The 22,525-nt window shown below is 42.0% G+C and overlaps 1 protein-coding gene across 2 annotated transcripts; it reads left to right on the top strand.

The window, feature by feature from the left end:
• Positions 1-12,078: 12,078 nt before the first annotated feature.
• On the top strand, positions 12,079-21,999 carry LOC124468231. 2 transcript variants are annotated; one of them, XM_047020889.1, is made up of 9 exons: positions 12,079-12,303; positions 13,153-13,242; positions 16,701-16,782; positions 16,895-16,978; positions 17,066-17,164; positions 17,364-17,873; positions 18,052-18,321; positions 18,468-18,588; positions 18,981-21,999. In XM_047020889.1, the coding sequence occupies exons 3-9, from the start codon at positions 16,756-16,758 to the stop codon at positions 19,010-19,012; spliced, it is 1,143 nt and encodes a 380-aa protein (XP_046876845.1). In that variant the 5' UTR covers positions 12,079-12,303; positions 13,153-13,242; positions 16,701-16,755; the 3' UTR covers positions 19,013-21,999. The 2 variants fall into 2 exon arrangements, with proteins under 2 accessions (XP_046876845.1, XP_046876843.1); XM_047020887.1 differs by lacking the exon at positions 12,079-12,303 and adding an exon at positions 12,960-13,045.
• The last annotated feature ends 526 nt before the right edge of the window (positions 22,000-22,525 follow it).

Genomic DNA, 22,525 nt, shown 5'->3' with positions numbered 1-22,525 from the left:
CTCTTTTTCTCTCTTTCTCTCTGTCAGTCTATCTTTTTCTTTCTCTCTCTGTCTCTCTCAGAGAAAGAGAGACATCGAGAGAAAGAGAGAGAGAAAGATATAGAGAAAGAAAGACAGAGAGAAAGAAAGAGAGAGTGAGAGTGAGAGAGAGAGAAAGAGAGAAAAGGAGAACAAAAAGAGAGACATACACACTTATACACTTATATATAGATAGCACACCCCTCAACATAAGAAGACTGAACACGGCTCAATTACACATCAGACGCGGAAGACTTCAGATAACTTCTCAGGACTGGTAAATTAGAGGTGAGAGCTGAAATTACTTTTGAATGTATTTTTTCACTACATACACATTTTTTATTTCAAGTGCTGGTGAATTGAACAATCTTCTCAATGTGTTTCTCATTACATAATCCCAACTAGTTATCCCTTTATTACAGCTGTTCTAATCAATCTGTCACGATCCCACCCCCTTGAGCTTGTTTTCCCTGTCTGTCTGGTTTGTTCTGTGTGTTTGTTGTGTTGCGTTCTTGTACACACCCCGTTTTGGTTGCCAGGCAACGAACCTGCTCTCACCTTTTCCTCTTTAGCAATAAACACACCTGGTCCTGATCATCATCACTACACTACTTAAGCTATGGCCTGACATCCAGTCCTTATAGGATCGTTAGACGTACTTGTACGTTGTACTAGCGTGCCAACCTATATAAGTATATAAACTTGTTCTTGTTTTTTCAGTCTCTTCACCCCGGAATCCCTTCACTCCCGCCTGGCCACCTGGAATCACCAACCTGCACGTTCGGCACCACCATCCGCCTCTCATCACCTGTACTCACGTGTCTTCACGTCTGGCAATACCCTTCTGATTTGCATCATCAATAAACATCTCCTTTTTCACCACCTACCAGTCCAGGTCTGCGTTTGGGTTCAATCACTGGGACCTGTGACACAATCATTAGTCATTTGTTTCCTCTCTGACATGTTGTGCCTCCCATTGTTTCTAACCTTTATCAGTGCAAACCGTATTGTGTGTGTGTACAACATTTTGATAATGGATGGCCTTAAAATCATAAATGAGCGAAGCAGGTTCAGGCATGGCACTCGGGCAGCGTGCATCATATCACCCACATGCATACGCATCCTCGATTACCTTTGTGTTCTGTGCTGCAGCCAACTGCCACCATTCCCTTCTCCCCCATGTTGTCTGTCTGTGCTCCCCGTGGGGGATTTAACTCATTGCTCCCTGCCTCATGTCATGCATGCTGCAGTGAAGGCAGGGAGCGCTTCCCCATGTACATCCATTCTGCCAATGTAAAACCATTTGTCATGTGTATGAATGGATGGTGAAATCAATCACGTGAGTGTCTTGACTGAACAGTTGTAATGCGGTCAACAAAGTGTGTAATTCAGTGTGTGGTTAAAACATTTTCAGTTCACCTTCCCCTTGACTATCCATTCAGCTACAGTATGGCAGCAGCTTCCTCAACTCTGACAGACCAGCTCCTCTACTCCATCTGCACTGAGGTCTTCACTGACCCTGTTACCACCCATCCTTCAGTCTTTTTACCCCGTTGCCTTCTGGCAGGCGTTACCGCAGCATCCGGTCGCGCACACGCAGACTGGACAACAGTTTCTACCCAAGGGCCATCAGGCTTCTGAATGGACATTGATATGGACATTGATTCACTTCACACTAGTCACTGTAAACACTGTCACGTTCAGCTACTGGTTGCACTATCAGTAATATTGCACTATTGTACTTCACTGTACTTCGCCATCAGGCTCCTGTATGGTCATTGACAGTCATTGATTGTCCTCTCACATAATAGTTACTCAGACACTGTCACTCTCAGCTGCTGGTTGCACTATATGTAATTTTGCACTATTGTACTGTACTCCACATAGGTTAGAGTAGGTTGTAGGGTGGATAATAGGTTTTATGTGTATTTAGGCTCAGTATAGTGTATTTTTTATTGTTATCTGTATATTTAGGAAGTTTTAGTATTAGGGTTAGTATAGTGTATTATTTATTGCTATCTGTATATTTAGGAAGTTTCACTTATTTAAGCTTAGCATAGATGTAAATTATGTTCTGTGTACTTACATGTTATGTTATGTATTGCCAGGTGCTTGCGTGGTCTTGTCTTGAATTTCAGTGCCCAGTCTGACCTTATGTTGTTCTGTGTACCTGACAATAAAAGACTTGAACTTGTACTTGACCCAGAGTCTCTCAGCTGCCAACACACATTCTGTATGAGATGTATCCAATAGAGTCTGGATGCTGGTCACCAACACTGCCCAGAGTGCAGACAGCCTGTCAGGCACAGGAACTTCCAGATCAACAAGCTGATAAAGAACATGGCCGACCAGCTGAGACTGAAGGAGAACAAGAAGGGGAGAAGAGGAGTGGAGAGAGAAGATGCATGACCAGATCATGGAGAAGGTGTGAAGCCGTTCTGTGAGACAGACAACCAGCTGATCTGTCATATCTGCAGAGATGAAAGAGAGCACAGAGGTCACACGTTCAGACCTCTCAAAGAGGCCCAGGAGGATCTGAGAGGAAAACTAACCTCAGTTAGAGTTTGTAGCTATATGCAGGAAATTGATGGGGTGAGCAAAATAAATGAGCAACAACTAGTCCTCTCTGATAAAAAACAGAGATGTGATGAAGTCAAAAGAAAGCTTCAGGCCCAGTTTGAAGAGACCATCACCAAGCTGAGGAAAAAAGAAGAGGAGGCAATGAGAGAAATTGATGAAGAGCCGGCCAGAATGGCAGTGCGTCTGACTGAGCTGGAGAGATACTTGGCTACAGTCAGAGACAGAAACAACACCCTGCAGTCTGTGCTGGAGATCACTGACCACAGAGAATTCCTTACGTGGTGGAGAGAGAAGGGCAGTGCTTTGTGTGATACACAGTGGCGGCTAGTCAATAGAGGGCGCTAGGGCGCCGCCCTCCCTCGTGAAAAGTGTTTTAGATTTTTGTTTTTCATGCAATATATTTTCTAAACAATAACTACTCATTTTAAGCATGTCTGTGTTAAAATACACAATAAAGTGTTGTGTATATATATACTAAAATTTTGTTTTGGGATCAATTTACTTCATGCTCGACTTGGGCGCTGGAAAAAGCGCCCATCGCTCCCGTCTCATGCCCTCCCGCCTCATGCCCTCTCGTCTCATGCCCTCCCGTCTCATGCTTCTACTTTTCAAAATAAAAGCTTGTCTGGTCCGCTATTTCTCCCTTCTACTTTGGTGGACGTGTTTTTTTTTGCTAGACTACAAACTAAAAATCCATTCTAGCAGCCTGGGAGGCCCGGTTGAGTTTAGGCGTCACAACGACGGTTGAGGTTAGGATTAGTTTAAGGCCAGGAGTCGTAGCAGAGGTCGAGGTTAAGGTTAGGCACAACCACGACGGTTGGGGGACAATAATGGTTGGTACAGCACACCGTGCATTTTGTCATCTGCGGTGTGTTCTTTTTTTTAAAGACACTGTGTACCTTAAGGAAAATCACAAAAAGAAACCATCAAAGTCTGCAACCATAAATTGCTCTAGGTAATGTTAGCTAATATTCGCTAACAAATGTCAGCATAAAACGCTGATGCAGTCATCGCAGGTTTCATTAAATATAGTTAACATCAGGGAAAACATCCAGAAATCAGCAAACTATATGGATAAAAAAAGTAAAATGTTAAGTTTTTCAATTTATTGCAACAAATTTACCTTTAACTTTAACAGTTCGATTCCCGGCCGGTGCACATGACGCTGTGTCCTTGGGCAAGGCACTTCACCCTTCTTGCCTCAGGGAGAATGTCCCTGTACTTACTGTAAGTCGCTCTGGATAAGAACGTCTGCTAAATGACTAAATGTAATATATGAGGATGGGTTGAAAGTGGCCTTAGACATACTGAAGCAGGACTTGACAGCTTTACACAAATGTCGCTTTCTGTGTTTTTCTACGTATATTTCTGTGTGATAAAGTTATTTATTCTCAACAATATACTGAATGGACTGAAAAGTTTAACATATTTTAAAATGTCAAGATAAGTTTTTATCTCAGCTGTTTATCAATGAACTGAATGTAGTAATGCATTTGTATATTTTTAATCCTCTAAATTGTGATCCTGTGTAAAACGTATTTGTCGGGGGATCGTATTTGATCCCGAAATGAAAGATGAATAATATTGTGTTGGTAACATACAGTAAATGTAATCCATGAATCTCTGAATGTAACCTCCATACTGTACTGTATGGATGCTTTGTAAATAAAATAGATATATATGAGTAGAGCATCAACAGTGAGATCTCTTTATTAATATGATTTAATAACTATTGGAGCATCTTGTGCTGGAACACCTCAAATCCATCACAGACTCTCTCCTGGACCCCCTGCAGTTTGCCTACAGAGCCAACAGGTCTGTACATACATCTACAATTAAAACACGAACAAGGTGCTTGGACTGGGGCAGCTAGCTGAGTCAGTGGTTAGCGAGTCAGGTCCATGCTGGCATGCACAAAGTTAAATATTTTGGAGGGAAACACAAGCAAATGTCTGTATCTTACTTCAACTCGAATGCCGGAGGAGTTCCCGAACAGACGTACACTACTACAATTATAGACAGGAAAGAATGTAATCCCAGCCAAGTACTGCTTTGTATGGATTTCAAAATAAAAGATTTACTACATGACGTGTTGAGCAAATGAGCGAAATAACAAAAAATGTTTGCAGATAATTTATTGGAGTGATTTAAATGATGAGAAATATTGACAAAGGCTCATGTATATTTAAATCAATACGTTCCATATTTATGAAAAATGCATCCGAATGCTAGACATAATGACGTACAAAAAAACAATGTGTTATCTTGGGAGTCAGATGGCTGAGCGGTGAGGGAGTTGGGCTAGTAATCAGAAAGTTGCCGGATCGATTCCCCGCTGTGCCAAATGTCCCTGTACTTACTGTAAGTCGCTCTGGATAAGAGCGTCTGCTAAATTACTAAATGTAAATGTATCTGCATACTTTATTGTAACATTACAGTGCTTGCTCATATTTCTTCTGAACAAGCAGGTGAAAAGTACAGCTTTCTCAGGAGATTTTCTCAGTGAGGCTAATCAGCCAATTTTGTGTTTTTGGTGAGTAATTCTTATTTGTATTGTATTTTATTACTTTGTTTTATCCACATTGCCTGGTGAATGTTTGGAACGGTTGGAAAAAGGTGGCGTATGTGTTTTAACGTTTCTGTAATCAGTTATTGCTTAGGGAATTGTTCAAATCTGTGAATACATTTCCAACCTAGTTTTGGCTATATACAACCAATTAATAATTTATCACTGAGGCAGATATAATAGTATGTAGAGATCCAGCCTTTAAGTGCCAAATTGAATTTTAGTACTGGCTATATTCATAATGGAAACAGTTTTCTATTCTGATTTTTTAAAAACTGAAAAAACTGAAAGTAATACTGTCATTGTTCATGCAATTCACGTTTTACAAAAAACACAATCGGAATTATCAAATGAGGAATATTGACGTATATTTATTTGAAATGATATAAGCTACTGTATAAATATATGTAGCATGTCCAAATGTTACACATTATGACGTAGGCAACAACGACGTAATAATGGTGTACATTCATACTTTAATCTAACATTACAGAACTACATCACATTTCTTCTGAAAAAGTGAACGGTATTTACTGTCTAGCTTTCTCTGAAGATTTTCTCAAGCTAATCAGCCAATTTCAGTGAGTAATTCTTCTTAACACAATAAAACTTTACATACTCTTACATGTAACGGAATTTAATGCTCAATGTAATCCCTCTTCTGTAATGCAGTTACCGTCAATAACATGGGTGTACAACTAAGAAACAAATGTCCTTCACATTCAAAATCCAGTACATTTACAGCAAGTTTTGATACATGGTTTTCTTTTTGTGTATTGCTATGTGACAGGCTACATCAGAAAAAAGAGACTCAAGGCTCAGTCCACAAAAGGCCTGAAGATCAAACCCCAACTGCTTTTGCAGTTACAAAAGTTGCAAGTTCTCTCTCTCTCAATTGCTTCACAGCCAATCGTTGTGAGCCGTTTAAGGAGAGACAGATATCTATCTGGGGTCCAGCAACAGATATGCCGAAACCAAATTCTCCCAGTCAGGTCAGCTCGTCTCTAATAACCCTTTCCCAAAATCACTGTTATTGGCCATAGCCTAATCCAGTGGTTTACAGATATTCGATTTATGAAAACTAACTATCTATCTGACACATGGTTTGATAATCCTGATCACCATTGTGGGGACAGTGGAACAAGATCCAAACGGATACTGGTTAGAGAAATGGATGAGGCCGAAATGGTAAGAGCCTTATATCAGCTTAAATGTTAATGTTTAAACAGCAAACATGGTCAAATACCTCTCTAAATGACTGTGTCTCTAATGTAGGAAGTTGAGCATGATGGGACCACTATCCAGCCCAATGAAAAGGATTGGAAAAATGGGGACCATCTTTCTCTCCATTCATTTGATGATGAAGATTTTCTGGTAAGTCCGAAAATCAAATCAAATAAGTTAAATGGATGAAACAGATAATAAGGGTTTGTATGAACTTAAATGGTTAAACAGCAAACATGGTCAAATACCTCTGAGTGACTGTGTCTCTAATATAGGGAGTTGAATGTGGTGGGAACACAATTTCACATTTTCCCCTCTGCCCTGTTCCTGCACATTGTCCTTTACTCTTGGTCTCCCTAGAATCCTGTTATGGATTGTGAAGTCCAGGTCATTCCCCCTGGCTCTGTGAGACCAGACCAGGAGACCAGACCCCTGTGGGAGAGACTCAACAGGCAGGCCATCAAGGCATCCCTAGAACTTCTGCAACTTGACATTGAAGTCACCCAAGATGTCATCATGAACACCGACGCGTACCTGAAAGAGGTGCCTGTTGTGAAAAGCCAGAGGCAGAACCAGGTGGGTGCAGCCCTGAGACGGTATGCGAACGAGTTCAGGGGGAGAAGGCTCCAGAAGATCCAGAAAAACATGTTGGAACGGATCTTGACAGAGTTTGAAGGACTTTATGAAGTCATGGACTCGGACCACGCGGATCACAGTGATGTGGAGCTGCATGAGACACGGCAGAGAGAGATTCAGAAGCTGCACATGGCGTACAGGGCCCTCACTGAGAGGATCGACCAAGTGTGTAGTTCAACACCAAAGATCAACCTCTCTGAGGAAGAGAAGTGCACTATCCAATGCTTTGTAAGTAATCAATACAGAAACAGTATATATTCATTGATTCAGCTATTGTTTGATTCAAGGTATAGAATGACACTATCCTCATTAAGTTTGTTGATTATCATCCCAAAGAGCCATGGAAAGATCCCAGGTCCCACATGCCAAAAGGTGATGTCTTCTCTTGTGACTGTGTGTCCCAAGGATCTATCTGAGACAGAGATCACTCCTGTTGTCCCCTTCTGCATTGAGGATGCCATGGAATCACCCCCGCTGACTCCTCCTACTCCCGAGGCCATCCTCTTCAATCAGCAGGTTCCCCGGGCTTTGACTCCTCTTAACTGTGTCACCGTTGGGGTTGTGAGTCCTAGCAGGCCTGAGACTCCGCCTGCTGTGGGGTATTTACCACACTCTCGTCTGGGACCAATCACCAACTTGAGCGCTGATGCAACGAAGCTGCTCCAAGGAGGATTGGAAGAGCTCCAGCAGGTGGGTCATCATCATCACAGGTGTCATCACATGTGATGACACTGTTAAAGCATAAATCACAATATGCACAATAATAACGAAATACGTTTGAAAATAATCAGGATTTCTTCCATGCAAGCATGTGTTCTGCTTTCAGGATATGACAGAAGAGACGACTGGCAAAGGGGAAAAGATGGCCAAAGCGATGTTGTACGTCCAACCACTGACCGTGGAGGAAGTCAGTGAGAAAAAGCAAAAGGATGACTCCAAAAACGACGATAAGGAGAAGAAAAAGAAGAATGTGGGAAAGACGTGAGGGCAGATAGCAGACAGGCTAAATGGAGGGGGTGGTAGAATGTGGGTAAAGACAGTAAGACCCTCAGTGTAAGGATGAGAGAAAGTGTACTAGTATGGCTAATTACATTTGATGTTATGTTCGACAGGTTTCTCCGGTGGCGACGCGCAAATTCATATGCGGCTGTTCTTTAGATGTTTAACAAACATCATGCATGCATATGCTCTTTCTCTCTCTCTGTCTTTCACTACACAGAGATCATGTAGACAAACACACATGTCAGCAGTTGCACACCACCCTTTCCTCAGACTTTTTTTTTCATATCACAGATGCTTGACTCAATGTTGTTCTCAATAAAGTTATCATTTTGTGTTTCATTTGGTATTGCTTTTTGATGGTTACTACTTGATGATTATTACTGCACTGCATCACGTGGGCTTGTTGTAATGGAGATGTACTACCAGTGTTTTCTTCTGGGAGTCTGATAAAGGAAAAAATAAAAACAACTCTTTCAAATATTGTTACAATGTAAACTTGACAAAATGTGTAGTCTAAACTTGTCTTTGGGCTGTAGTGGACTTGATGGACAATCTCATATGACCCCCAACTAGAAGGGATGACATCACCCTCCCACACGGCCAGCACCAAGAAATAACAGAAACTCACAATCATCAATGGGCTACGACTCGATACTTTTTCCCTACCTTGTATTAACTTTCTGCAGCCTGCGTTTCTGGAAATTAACGATGGTAAAACCTTTTAAAGACCTGACTAAATGAAATGTAAGACCTCCGATGAAAATATGGACGTTTTTAAGACGTTGTAAGGCCATAAATGACAAGATCCGAATTTAAGACTTTTTAAGACCCCGCGGGAACCCTGCGTGTCGCTCAATCTTCTGCCACCATTTTTATTGGTAGGCCGGTCATATTTATAAAATGTACTATAAAGTAAGCGGCCCTCCGGCCAAGAAGTGCTTGGCCCATCGGGAATTCTCCCGGTGCTCCCGATGTTCAGTCCGCTACTATAGAACGGTGGACCACTTCACCTTCTGCCTTGTCAGTCCCCTCATCTCAAAATCTACCTCTTCAAAGACGGTGTTATTAGCTAATATTTTTCCACCCACCGGAGCTTTAGCTAGCTGGCTAACGTTGCGTTCTCTACTGCTGTGTTCAATGACTCAATTTATCAACCTGTAGCTAACGTTAGCTAAGTCTATGTCAACAGACCTCCTGGGTAACTTAACTTAGATATACCAGAAAATATAAAAATGATTGAAACCATCATTCACCAAATGCAGTCAGGTAAATCGCCGAGGCCTCACTCTCGGTTAGTAACCTAAGTAGTTAGTACTCGTGACTTTGTCGCTAGATATAGCAACTTCTTTTCAAAAAAATCACCTAGCGACAAATCTAGCAACATTTTGGACAAACCTTATACTTTGCTTAGAAGAAACTTTCATCAATAAAGTTCCAAGTAGGTCTACCGCTCAGCGACAGCGTGGTCTTGTTTTTCTGCTCGTCTACTACTACTGCTAGTCTAGAGCCCTGTATGGCCCAAAGGTCAATAACTTTGCTTCCTCCCACTGAAGCCAAAATATCTAAGATATGGGTGCTGCCATCTTGCACTTCACCTTCACATTGTTTTCTAAATCTTCCACTTGCTTTTTCTCACTGACTTCCTCCACCATCAGTGGTTTGATGTATGACTGGGTCTGGGTCGATGTATGACTGTCATCTGGATGTTCAGGTTTTCTATATTCCTCCTCCCGTTCCTTTCCTTTCCTCCAACTGTTTGTCACTTGACACCTGCCACTGCAGGCACAGGATGTGAAATGTCTTTAATGAGAGACGCCTGGGACAGAGACTTCTCAGCCCTCCCCTGGATCTTCTCCTTTTAAGAGGTCTTGCTCCTCGTCTCATCAGGTCAGTCGGCTGGCCGTGTGACTCCACCTGTGCCTCCCTCCATGGCCACTATGCTGGTCTGGGTTACAGCCAGAGCTTCTTCAGCTTGGGAGTATGCCTGGAGAGACAGTCAGGACTTGTTTTCCTCTTTGGACAATTTCTCCAGAAGAGATAGAGGGTTGTCTTCACCGTAACTTCTAAAAGGCCTAAAGAACCAAAGGCAGAATTCTCAACATTACTCAAGAACATTCAAATTGAGTTACGGTTTCACTTTACCTAGTAGGTAACCTAGCAACAAACAAACAAAATCTCATAGCAACAAGCAACGAAACTGGCGACTTCCTGCTACTCTGACAATCTCCGTTGTCGTTGTTGAGCAGCAGTAAAACAATCAATTTGATGGCCTGCCTTTTCTTGTGACATGTTTTTAGAAAATCCACTGCAAACAACATCCTCTGAGAGGTTAAATCCACAGCATGATTTTTGAGCATTAACCCTTTACTGCCTAATACAAAATTCCGAACATTCCATATGCTGTTGAAATATGATATGCATATTAATATTCATATTTTATGGATTTTCATATAAAATCATACACCTTAACTGTTTATACCATCTTGAAGAGGAGAACTAGGGGATTTTTATCATGTAAATGAATATATGATTACTTAAGGCAAATCATATTTTATCAAAGTGGTTTCAGGTAGATATTTTTAACAAAAACTTCTCCATCCACCATACCTCATCAGACAACTGAATTTGTCACCACTTTAATTACAAGATAGAGAAAAACTTTGAGTAGGTGGAATATCCACAAGTCTGTGGGCAATGTAGAACAGAAGACAGATTAGAAATACCTTATTTTGATTAAAAGTTATGACCATTCTTGTGACTAGTGGAGACATGGGGGAAACCGGAATTATCCTGTCCCAAAAGCAGCTAAAAGCAGCTAGCGCTATGGCTAGATACTCCTCTCGATAAGTAAAAAACGTTCGAGTTTCTTCCACAATCGACCGAATTGGCCAAACAAGGCATGTACATTTAGCTTAGAGTATACATAATCTACCTAGTTAATGTTGTTTTTCGAAGTTTTTTAGAAATCTGCTCAAATCGAAGCTAAACAGTGCTACTACCGTCATTGCTGCCTGTCACAAACGGCCAAGCCGGACACGTCATTCTTTCCTGAAAACACTCGCGTCACTCCCACAAACAAATTCTTCGTAAGTAAAAAGTTGAGACTTTTAATAGACAATATTGACAACACATATTAAGGAACTTGTCTTAACTCATAATATCGTCTCCGATTTCAATTCGAAGCTGTATATCTAACACTGTAGGCAATCTCCCATGGTCTCCGCTCTGGCTCCGCCTCAGAAAACAATGGCTGCCGTTGCAGACGATAGATTTATTTCCCCCTCCCACTAACCCCTTAACCAATGATATGTGCTTTGAGCTTAAGTTGTCATGAGTATCTGGCAGTTTTCAGAAATAAAATCGGTGATTGGATGGCAAAGTTATTAAGGCGGGTTCTATGGGTCTTTTTCGACCCATATTTGAATGGTCCGGCAGGAAAGGGTTTAAGCAGCTTGCACACTGCCCCAAAAAACTCCAAAAAATCCCAACATTTTAAAGTTGGCAGTTGTTGGGATCTGGCAGGTCCAGTAAACCAACTGCCAGTTCAACACTGCTCAGACAGTAACATACTTTTTTCAGCTAGTTTATTACTTTTCAGTGTTAGTAGTATCATTTTAAGATGAATGAGGTTGATACCTTGGTAAATGTAGCCAGAGTCATGTTGGTCTACCTGGCCTACAAAGCTTCAAGGAGGATTCATGAGAGACAACGAAGACGGATGAGGAAGAGACTATGGTGTAAACCCTGGATACTGCGTTGTGGGGAGCAGGGAGCCTATCCAAATTTATGTAAGGAGCTAATGTTATTAGATGTCTAGACTCCAGACTTCAAGTTAGGTCAGCATCTTTCCAATAACACTTTCCCATAATCACTGTTATTGGTCATAGGCTAATGCAGTGGTTTTTAGAGATTAATTTATGAAAACTGTACCCTGACTTAACGATTTTGATGATCCTCCACAGTCTGGCAGTGTGACAGCATTGCTGAAGAGAAGGGATGAGCGTCCTCTTTCCTCCATCAGCTTGTCATACTCTGATGTTACAATTGCCTATATGCCACGTACCTCCGCTCCACGGTCTCAGCCACCACGTTCACTTCCTGTCTCTCTGTCAACGCAATAACAATGGCTGCATTTTTCACCCGCTCACTCCTGGATCTCCCAACAGTATCCCTGACAGATGTGAGCAGAATTATCCAGGCTAATTCAGCCACAGCCACCGCAAGAAAGGACAAAGGATTTAAACTCTACGTTTCTAATTATGTCCATAATTATGAAGGTACGGTTAAAATTAAGTGTTTGCCTAGCTTACATGTTAGCGAGAGTAGCTAACGACGTTACTGTAACGCTCAGTTGCACTAATCATCCTTATTACTGTTGTATTTTGTCCAGTGTCTTATTGGTATAATGTATTTAACCGTAATTCAATGTTAATTACAGTTTCAAACCAGGGTCTGGCAGGGCTAACAATGAGGTGTCAGTGCTACCGATCAATGAGGAAAGGTCAACCTTTATTAAGTTGTAAACAAATGTGATGCTTTCCCAACTATCTTTTGTCATGAATTTCACTAACATTGCAGGTACCGGTAGACATTATCCTGATATTAACCACAGAAGAATTCACCTGGCATGACGTTTGAACAGTAACACAATGTTGGCATGTCGACTGTCCATGTGATGTCGATTCAACCTGTAGCTTCTCATGTAGCGAGCCACTTCAAAGCTAACAAGCACAACAAAAGTAGCTCGATACACGCTACAGGTTAAATCGACATCACATGGAGATTTAGCTTGCTACATTTACTGGTAGCTTAGCTCACTACATTTTCCAAGTAGCTTACCCAACACTTATTTTTAGGCTACACGTAGCCACGTACCCAATACACTGTCCTCTAAAATCTAGGTAACATTAGATTACATTGCAGCGGAAGTAAACGTGGTGACTGAGAGTTTTAGGCGGAAGTACGTCAGCTCACCGTGGCATATAGGCAATTGAGCCTAACACTGATGGTAAATCTCAGGTGAGAGAGCTGTATATGCTATATATACCCTGGCATTGGGTTTTATATTGTTTTCTGTAACGGCGAGTAACCATGGTTGGTGAAGACTAACAACGTATCTTTCACAGAGTGACAATCCTGATTACCATCCTTGGACCAAAAGAAGTGGAACTAGGTCAAAATGGATTGTGATTAAGGAAATGGATGACACCGAAATGGTAAGAGCCTTTTATTGACTTCAACTTAAATGGTTGCAAAGCACACATGGTCAAATGTCTCTGAGTGACTGTGGCTGGGTTGCACCAACAAGGATTAAATTAATCCTGGATTAGAGTTAATCTAGGGTTAGTAAATCTATGTTTAAACTGGTTTATAATTAATCAGAGATGTGTTGCACATCTTAATTTTAACCCTGGATTAGCTAAACTAGTTTAAACAAGGGTTAAAACAGGATTAGTTTATGTTCAATGTCCGCCATGATGGATTCCGACGAAATGTAAACAAATTCACAACATATGTTTAACATATACGGAACTAAATAGCCCTAAATGAATGCATGCGCTCTTTTTCCTTAACTAGCTGCTTTTTGAATAAATGCTGTTACTGATAGCTACCGTTAGTTACCGTTTATACCTACCACTACGGCTATAAAATAGCTAATCAACCCTGTCACTTTAGCCAGCTAACGTTAGCTAACTATTACATTATGGCACGGCAAAGAGATTCAAACTTTTCAACATTTGAAAAGATGTTGGTGACCGAGTTAATGGAGGAATTTGGGGTAACAATAGAAGATAAAAGGACTGACAACAGTACATTAGAGAAGGAGAGGAGCTGGGTCCAGTTAGCTGACCGCTTTAATGGTTCTACCGGAATCAGACGAGGGACAGGGCACAACTGAAAGCCTGTTGGAAAATTTGAAAAAAAAAGCAAATGCAAAAAAAGATGCGAGGGAAGAGAGGCGTAGCCAATTTCAAACCGGCGGAGGACCACCAATTAATGCTACGGATGCACTGTCAAAAAAGATAATTGATATGATCCCGCAGCAGATTTCACCCCTCCCCAACCCCTACGACGATGACGGCGCATTGGATGACAGGACAACCAAAGAAGCTGCAAGTAAGTTACTACGAACTCCAACGCCGTTGGTTGCAGCAATAACGTGACAAAAATGACGAAAGGCTATAATTTTGCCTACAAAGCATTTGTTAGAGCCTATGTATTACTGTACATACCCCTTAGATGTTTATTTTAAAAAAAGAATCGCACATCATACTACACAAATAACAGTTCCATGTTCTCTTTAGTAGCCTATGGTGATTTATTAAATTAGTTATTTCCTATGTTATTGGACCTCAAGAGACCTCAAGTGCATTGTGCATTTACTGTTGTAGGTAGCCTCCTAATGTGTTTCTATGTTTTTTTGTTTTGTCTAGTTGACACTATCATCGTACTGGAGCAAGTGGAGCTTCATCGAAACATGGAAGCAGCAGCATCACCTGTGAAACCCCCTGCTAAGCACCCTAAGCTTAGCTTTCACCAGGAGCTTCTCACATTAGAGAAGGAGAGATGCATGCTTGATATAGAAAATGCAAAAATTAAAAAAGATGTCCTGTTGCTACAGAAAGAGGTCCTAACTCTTCAGAAGCAGAGGCTACTGGATCTAAGCCAGTCACGAGAATTAGAAAGTTTTTTGAATGAATTCTGAAACAAAAATTGTGTAATGTATTTGTATTTATTGGAGTAAAATGTTTCTTTCAATGAAATTGGCAGTCCTCTTGTCTCGCTGTTCTTATTAGTTCCTCCCTGTATGGATGAGAAAGCAAGTAGCATATTAGTTAATAAGTATGGGTTAAGGTAATCTATTGTATAAGTGCACATATCAATCGAAATATAACAATATACTGCCAATACTGACCTTAATTATGCTGCAAAGTGGTTTTCGATCAGTGTTCTCCTGACAGCATTTGCATTTGCAGCATTCTGCACTTGAGCATCTTCCAGATCATCCTCAAGTGGGTGCTCATCCTCCTCGGGAAGCTCATCTCCTACTCTCTTCCCAAAGTTGTACAAAACAGCTACTGCAACAATGATGGTCAGGGTAGTGTCCAGTTTTGTGCGGAGTCCCTCCTGTATACATGGAAATCTCCGCTTCCACACCCCAAACACCCTCTCTATTACCCCTCTTGTTTGAATGTGTGAGTAGCTGTAGTTTTTTTCTGCCTGGGTCTCAGAGTTCAAAAGTGGAGTCATCAGGTATGGGCGACATGCATAGCCATTGTCCCCCACCAGGTGTCCACGGATCTCCCCTCTCTCCAGCAGTGCACAAAGTTGACTGTTGTCAGATTCGGCTGTCATGTGTGGATCCTGGCCATCTTGCAACAATGTGTGTGATCTGGGCCTGGTCATCACAAACAACTTGGACATTAATTGAGCAGTAGCCCTTTCGATTCCGAAACAGCTCCCCATTCTCACCACCTGGGTTGGTAATGGGAATGTGGGTGCAGTCGATAGCCCCAATTACTCCTGGAAAACCTGCTCTCCCTTAGAATCCAGCTGTTGTCTCTCTCCTTGGTACAAAGTTAATGTACTGAGCCTTTAAACTTGCAATTGCCTTGGACGCTCTGCAGACAATTCTGCAGACTGTGGATTTATAAACTCCGAAAAGATCTCCATCAACCATCTGAAAACACCCTGTAGCATAAAATCGCAAAGCTACTAGGAGCTGGAGAAGCGGTGGCACAGCAAAATTCCTCTCACTTCCATGCTTGATTGCTGGTCCAACCTTCCCATTTAGGTATATGACAGACTCTTTTGTAAATCTATACCGCTGTGAAAACTCGCTGTTGTCATAGAATTCAATAGGGTTTAACAAATCTCTAATTTTCCTGCGAGGAACTCTTTCCTCTAACCCCATCCAGCGAAGATATGCAGCCATGTTGTCAATAAAACTGAGATAAACCTCCTCCAGGGGTGGTTTAAATATAACTGCTAATCCAGGTTTAGACTAGGTTTAAAATGACTGGTGCAACAGATTTAAATTTAATCTAGATTTAAATGGAAATTAAACAGAGATTGTCAAAGGGTTAGATTTACCCAGGATTAATTGTTAACTAAGGTTAAACTAGGTTTAAAGTTTGGTGCAACTGGATAAAAATACAAACCTGGTTTAAACTTAGTTTAAGAGTTAATCCTTGTTGGTGCAACCCAGCCTGTGTCTCTAATGTAGGGAGATGAACACTTCAAGGACCCCAGGAAGAGTAGCTGGTGTCTTTGGCATCAGCTAATGGGGATCCGAATAAAATAAAATCAAACACGATGGGATGATTTGGACCCAGAGTACCCGACAGAATATCAAGGATTCAAACAAGGGGGATGACCCATCTATACATTTATTTGATAGAACGCCGGTCATTATCGGGAAAATAAGCCCCTTCAGGGAGAAGCAAGACCCCTCCGCTTCGCGTTGGGGTGTTGTTCGCCCTGTCGGGGCTTATTTTCCCGATAATGACCGGCGTTCTATACATTATCCCTTACTTTTCCCGCTTATTACACAGCTAGGCCTACTCAGTAAAAAGAGACTCAAGGCTCAGTCCACTAAAGGCCTGTAAATCAAACCTCAACAGCATTGCAGTTACAAAAGTTACAAGTTCTCTCTTTCTCAATTGCTTCACAGCCAATCATTGTGAGCCGATCAAGGAGAGGCAGATATCTGGGGTTCAGCAACAGACATGCCGAAACCAAATTCTCCCAGTCAGGTCAGTTCCTCTTTAGTAACACCTTCCCATAATCACTGTTATTGGCCATAGCCTAATGCAGTGGTTTTCAGAGATTCGATTTATGAAAATTAACAATCTATCTGACACATAGTTTGATGATCCTGATCACCGTTGTGGGGACAGTGGAAAAAGATCCAAACGGATACTGGTTAGAGAAATGGATGACGCAGAAATGGTAAGAGCCTTACATCAACTTAAATGTAAATGTTTAAACAGCAAACATGGTCAAATACCTCTCTGAGTGACTGTGTCTCTAATGTAGGAAGTTGAGCATGATGGGACCACTATCCAGCCCAATGAAAAGGATTGGAAAAATGGGGACCATCTTTCTCTCCATTCATTTGATGATGAAGATTTTCTGGTAAGTCGGTGATAAGTGAAATGGATGAAACAGATGATAAGAGTTTGTATGAACTTAAACGGTTAAACAGCAAACATGGTCAAATACCTCTGAGTGACTGTGTCTCTAATATAGGGAGTCGAATGTGGTGGGAACACAATTTCACATTTTCCCCTCTGCCCTGTGCCTGCACATTGTCCTTTACTCTTGGTCTCCCCAGAATCCTGTTATGGATTGTGCAGTCCAGGTCATTCCCCCTGGCTCTTTGAGACCAGACCAGGAGACCAGACCCCTGTGGCAGAGATTCAACAGGCAGGCCATCAAGGCATCCCTGGAACTTCTGCAACTTGACATTGAAGTCACCCAGGATGTCATGAACACCGACGCCTACCTGAAAGAGGTGCCTGTTGTGAAGAGCCAGAGGCAAGGCCAGGTGGGTGCAGCCCTGAGACGGTGTGCGAACGAGTTCAGGGGGAGAAGGCTCCAAAAGATCCAGAAAGACATGTTGGAACGGATCTTGACAGAGTTTGAAGGACTTTATGAAGTAATGGACTCGGACCACGCTGATCACAGTGATGTAGACCTGCATGAGAAATGGCAGAGAGAGATCCAGAAGCTGCACATGGCGTGCAGGGCGTATAGGGCCCTCACTGAGAGGATCGACCAAGTGTGTAGTTCAACGCCAAAGATCAACCCCTCTGAAGAAGAGAAGTGCACCATCCAACGCTTTGTAAGTAATCAATACAGACACAGTACATATTCATTGATTTAGCTATTGTTTGATTCAAGGTATAGAATGACACTATCCTCATTAAGTTTGTTGATTATCATCCAAAAGAGCCATGGAAAGATCCCAGGTCCCCTCATGCCAAAAGGTGATGTCTTCTCTTGTGACTGTGTGTCCCAAGGATCTATCTGAGACAGAGATCACTCCTGTTGAGGATGCCATGGAATCACCCCCGCTGACTCCTCCTACTCCCGAGGCCATCCTCTTCAATCAGCAGGTTCCCCGGGCTTTGACTCCTCTTAACTGTGTCACCGTTGGGGTTGTGAGTCCTAGCAGGCCTGAGGCTCCGCCTGCTGTGGGGTATTTACCACACTCTCGTCTGGGACCAATCACTAACTTGACCGCTGATGCAACAAAGCTGCTCCAAGGAGGATTGGAAGAGCTCCAGCAGGTGGGTCATCATCATCACAGGTGTCATCACATATGATGACACTGTTAAAGCATAAATCACAATATGCACAATAATAACGAATGAGGCTTGAAAAGAATCAGGATTTCTTCCATGCAAGCATGTGTTCTGCTTTCACGATATGACAGAAGAGACGACTGGCAAAGGGGAAAAGAAGGCCAAAGCGATGTCGTACGTCCAACCACAAAAGCAAAAGGATGACTCCAAAAACGACGAGAAGGAGAAGAAAAAGAAGAATGTGGGAAAGAGGTGAGGGCAGATAGCAGAAAGGCTAAATGGAGGGGGTGGTAAAATGTGGGTAAAAACAGTAAGACCCTCAGTGTACGGATGAGAGAAAGTGTACTGGTATGGCTAATTACATTTAATGTTATGTTTGACAGGTTTCTCTGGTGGCTGTCACGCAAATTCATATCAAACATTAAACATCTGTTCTTCAGATGTTTAACTAACATCATGCATGCTTTTTCTCTCTGTCTTTCACTACACAGAGATCATGTAGACAAACACACATATGACATCATCTGTTACACACCACCCTTGCCCATTTATATTGTTTGTGATGGTGAGACATGGTGAATATAATTAATGTCTTCCTGTTTGTAATGGTTTGTGTTTGACATGACTTGTACTTTAAATTTCAGATGAAGAAGAATTACTGAAAACGAGGGCATGAACAGTTAGGGGCAACAAGCGCCTTCTGGCTCTACAAAACTGCCACCTATAATCCAACACCCGGATGACGTGACCTGTCCTCACTGTGGCTGACTGTTCGCTCCGGGGCCAGCAGAGCAACATGTCCCCAAATGTCAGAACATTAGGAGTCGGCCTCCACCTGGCGCCGATGAGACTGCGTTCATTGTATCTGGGGACAATACTAACTTTGCTTCATTCAACATGACTTTTGTTACAGATTTTTTGGTGTACTTTCAGTCACGTGACGTTTTTGTTGCGGCCGCCACTTTAGGGACCAATTTGAAGCCTCTCCCTGGGTCTCCTCAGTGAGAATGAATGATGCCGCACACTAAATAGCACACCTTACCACCGACGAAAAGCAACAATATATTTTGCAAGATAAATACTTGAGGTTTTGATCCTTATGTACTGACAAGTGAACTGCTTACTCTACTAAAGTATAGTAAAAACCAGCCAAATTTGACGTTTGCTGACATCTATATTTACCTCGTCCACCATCCCTCTCCATACACTGGGGAAACCCTTAAGGCATTTAAAAGCACCGAAGCCTACCGCTACTTCTCATCAGATTGGGTTAATGATCCCAAAATGTATCATTCTGGAGATGAAGTCTATGTTCTTGATCATAGGAAGGGTCAGTGGCAGTCTGTTAATCAAGCAATATTATGATACACAAAAAGCGTTTATATCACTGAACTGAATTGCCATCTGATTCTGTTGTAATATCAGTCACATCAGGACATCAAATGAAAAGTAGTTTAACATACTAACGCCACTCCAACAAGTAGCAACATAACATAATTCAACCATAGAACTATAGCCGACGGTTTTCTATATATATGCTAAACTTAGGTTCGGACACAGGCTTCCAAGACGGCACTGCACGTCTCACTTTATTTAACTCACTCCGCCAGACCGTCAGAACAGTGACTCCCCTTGTCTCAACGAAAGCTCATAATAAAATACCTTACATAACTAACATTACTAATGTAAATTGATATCAACGTTGTTCTGGACAGCTAGCATTTAATATAGCTAATGCTAGCATCTTGTGCTAGCTGTCCAGAATAACGTTATACATGCTCACATTTTAAATTATGTTCTGTAGGAGTCCAGTGATCCCTCTTGATAGCAGCATCCATTTCTAATGGTGCTCAGGGTTTTTTGGGGACATTGTAAAAAGTAATTTATGTATTTAAGATGGCATCTTGCAATTCGGTCCCAAAGATGGCGCCACAATCACTGTGTGAGGTCACATGAAACCCATGAATTGATGGATTCAAGATTTGCCCAGTGGGCTACTGTGACTCCTTGTTTAGATAATAATTAACTTGATTGTAAATACATTTACGACCACATGGATATACCACATAGATATACAGCTATGTGACCTTAAACAATCGCCGATGCCCTTCTGAAGTATACTGAAAACATTTGAATGCATAGAGGACTGAAAAGAAATGGCTGCATAGTGATAACATTTTAACAACACATTTAAATTAACCTTAAGCAGTTTCACAGAAGAAATCAGACAGAAATTGTGGTTTAGTGTATTATTATTTACACAAAGCATGAAGTAAAGGTGCATCTATGGATGGTAGCAAATTGTACTAGTGACTTAATCGCTAGATTTAGCAATTTATTTTCCAAAATGCACCTAGCGACAAATCTAGCAACGTATGGACAAACCTTAGCTACTTTTCATAGAAGAAAGTCGCTGGTCCGTGTGGCCTTGTTTTCCTGCTCCCTAAATGTGAGACCATTTGGTCGCAGTCTAGAGCCCTGTATGGCCCAAGGGTCAACAACTTCACTTCCCCCCACTCTACAAAAATGAAGCCAAAATATCCCAGATATGGGTGCTGCCATCTTCCACTTCTCCTTCACATTGTTTTCTGAATCTTCCTCTTGCTTTTTCTCACTGACTTCCTCCACAGTCAGTGGTTTGATGTATGACTGGGTCGATGTATGACTGTCATCTGGATGTCCAGGTTTTCTATATTCCTCCTCCCGTCCCTGTCCTTCCTCTCCAACTGTTTATCACTCGACACCTGCCACTGCAGGCACAGGGTGTGAAGTGTCTTTATTGAGAGACGCCTGGGACAGAGACTTCTCAGCCCTCCCCTGGATCTTCTCGTCCTTTTAAGAGGTTATGCTCGTTGTCTCATCAGGTCTGTCGGCTGGCTGTGTGACTCCACCTGTGCCTCCCTCCATGGCAACTATGCTGGTCCGGGTTACAGCCAGAGCTTATTCAGCTTGGGAGTGTGCCTGGAGAGACAGTCTGGACTTGTCTTCCTCTTTGGACAATCTCTCCAGAAGAAATAGGTGGTTGTCTTCACCGTAACTTCCAAAAGCCCTAGAGAAGCAAAGGCAGAATCCTGTAACATCAGTTACGGTTCTCAACATTACTCAAGAATATTCAAATTGAGTTACGGTTTCACTTTACCTACTAGGTATCCTAGCTACAAACAAAAAATCTCATAGCGACAAGCAACGAAATTGGCGACTTTCTGCTACTTTGACAACCTCCGTTGACGTTGTTAAGCAGCAGTAAAACTATCAAATTGATGGCCTGCCTTTTCTTGTGACATGTTTTTAGAAAATCCACTGCAAACAAAGTTAAATCCACAGTAGTGATGTGTCGTTCGTGAACGATTTGTTCATTTTGAACGAATCCTTACAAGGACTCGGAGTAACGAGTCCTCTCAAAGAGTAATTCCTTTATTTTCTCGCTCGTCCAAGTAAACAGAAATGATTCGTTCATTTACAGACTCGTTCTGCGGGTACGAGCCTTTGGATCATTTCTCACGTGACCTGCATAGGCTCTGTACTGGTAGCTAGAGGAAACTTAACAATTCGTTCATTTCCCGACTCGGTCTTTCAACGAGTGTTTGGATAATATTTCACGTGACCTGCATTCACGGTTGCCAGGTCTGTGTGACAAAACCAGCCCAATGGCCAATCAAAACCAGCCCAAAACCAGCCCAATGGCCAATAAAACCAGCCCAAAATCAGAATTCAAAATATGCCCCTGCCAAACCATATACACTGCTTTTGAAGTCCAACAGCATTCCTATCATTGCCAAATGTATTGTAATATCTACAAAGTAACACCAAATGTTAGAATGCCAGCATTAAAAGCAAGAGGTTTCCTCAGGAGACTGAGAGCATTAGGCACGTGTGCACACTCAGAGTGCGTGTGTAACAGACGTGGTCTTGCGAGTTCCTTCAGAGGCACCGTCCACTCCGACCAGGAGTTGAACTCACCACTTCTGACTTCCCAAGCGCCACCACTACCAACTACGCCAACAAAATACGCACAATATTGAGTTTATTGCAAATGTGTATAATTACCATTAACATAATATCATTTTAAAATTAAGCTGTAACTTAATATGCTCTTGGGGGCCCCCTGGTGGCCATGGGGGCCCCAAGCAGCCGCTTAGTTCGCTTATGCCTTGGGCCGTCCCTGAGCTCACCTTTCTATCCGTACAAT

The sequence above is a fragment of the Hypomesus transpacificus genome, chromosome 5 (assembly GCF_021917145.1).
Source record: "Hypomesus transpacificus isolate Combined female chromosome 5, fHypTra1, whole genome shotgun sequence".
NCBI lineage: Eukaryota > Metazoa > Chordata > Actinopteri > Osmeriformes > Osmeridae > Hypomesus > Hypomesus transpacificus.
This window is presented reverse-complemented; position numbering and strand designations above follow the sequence as displayed.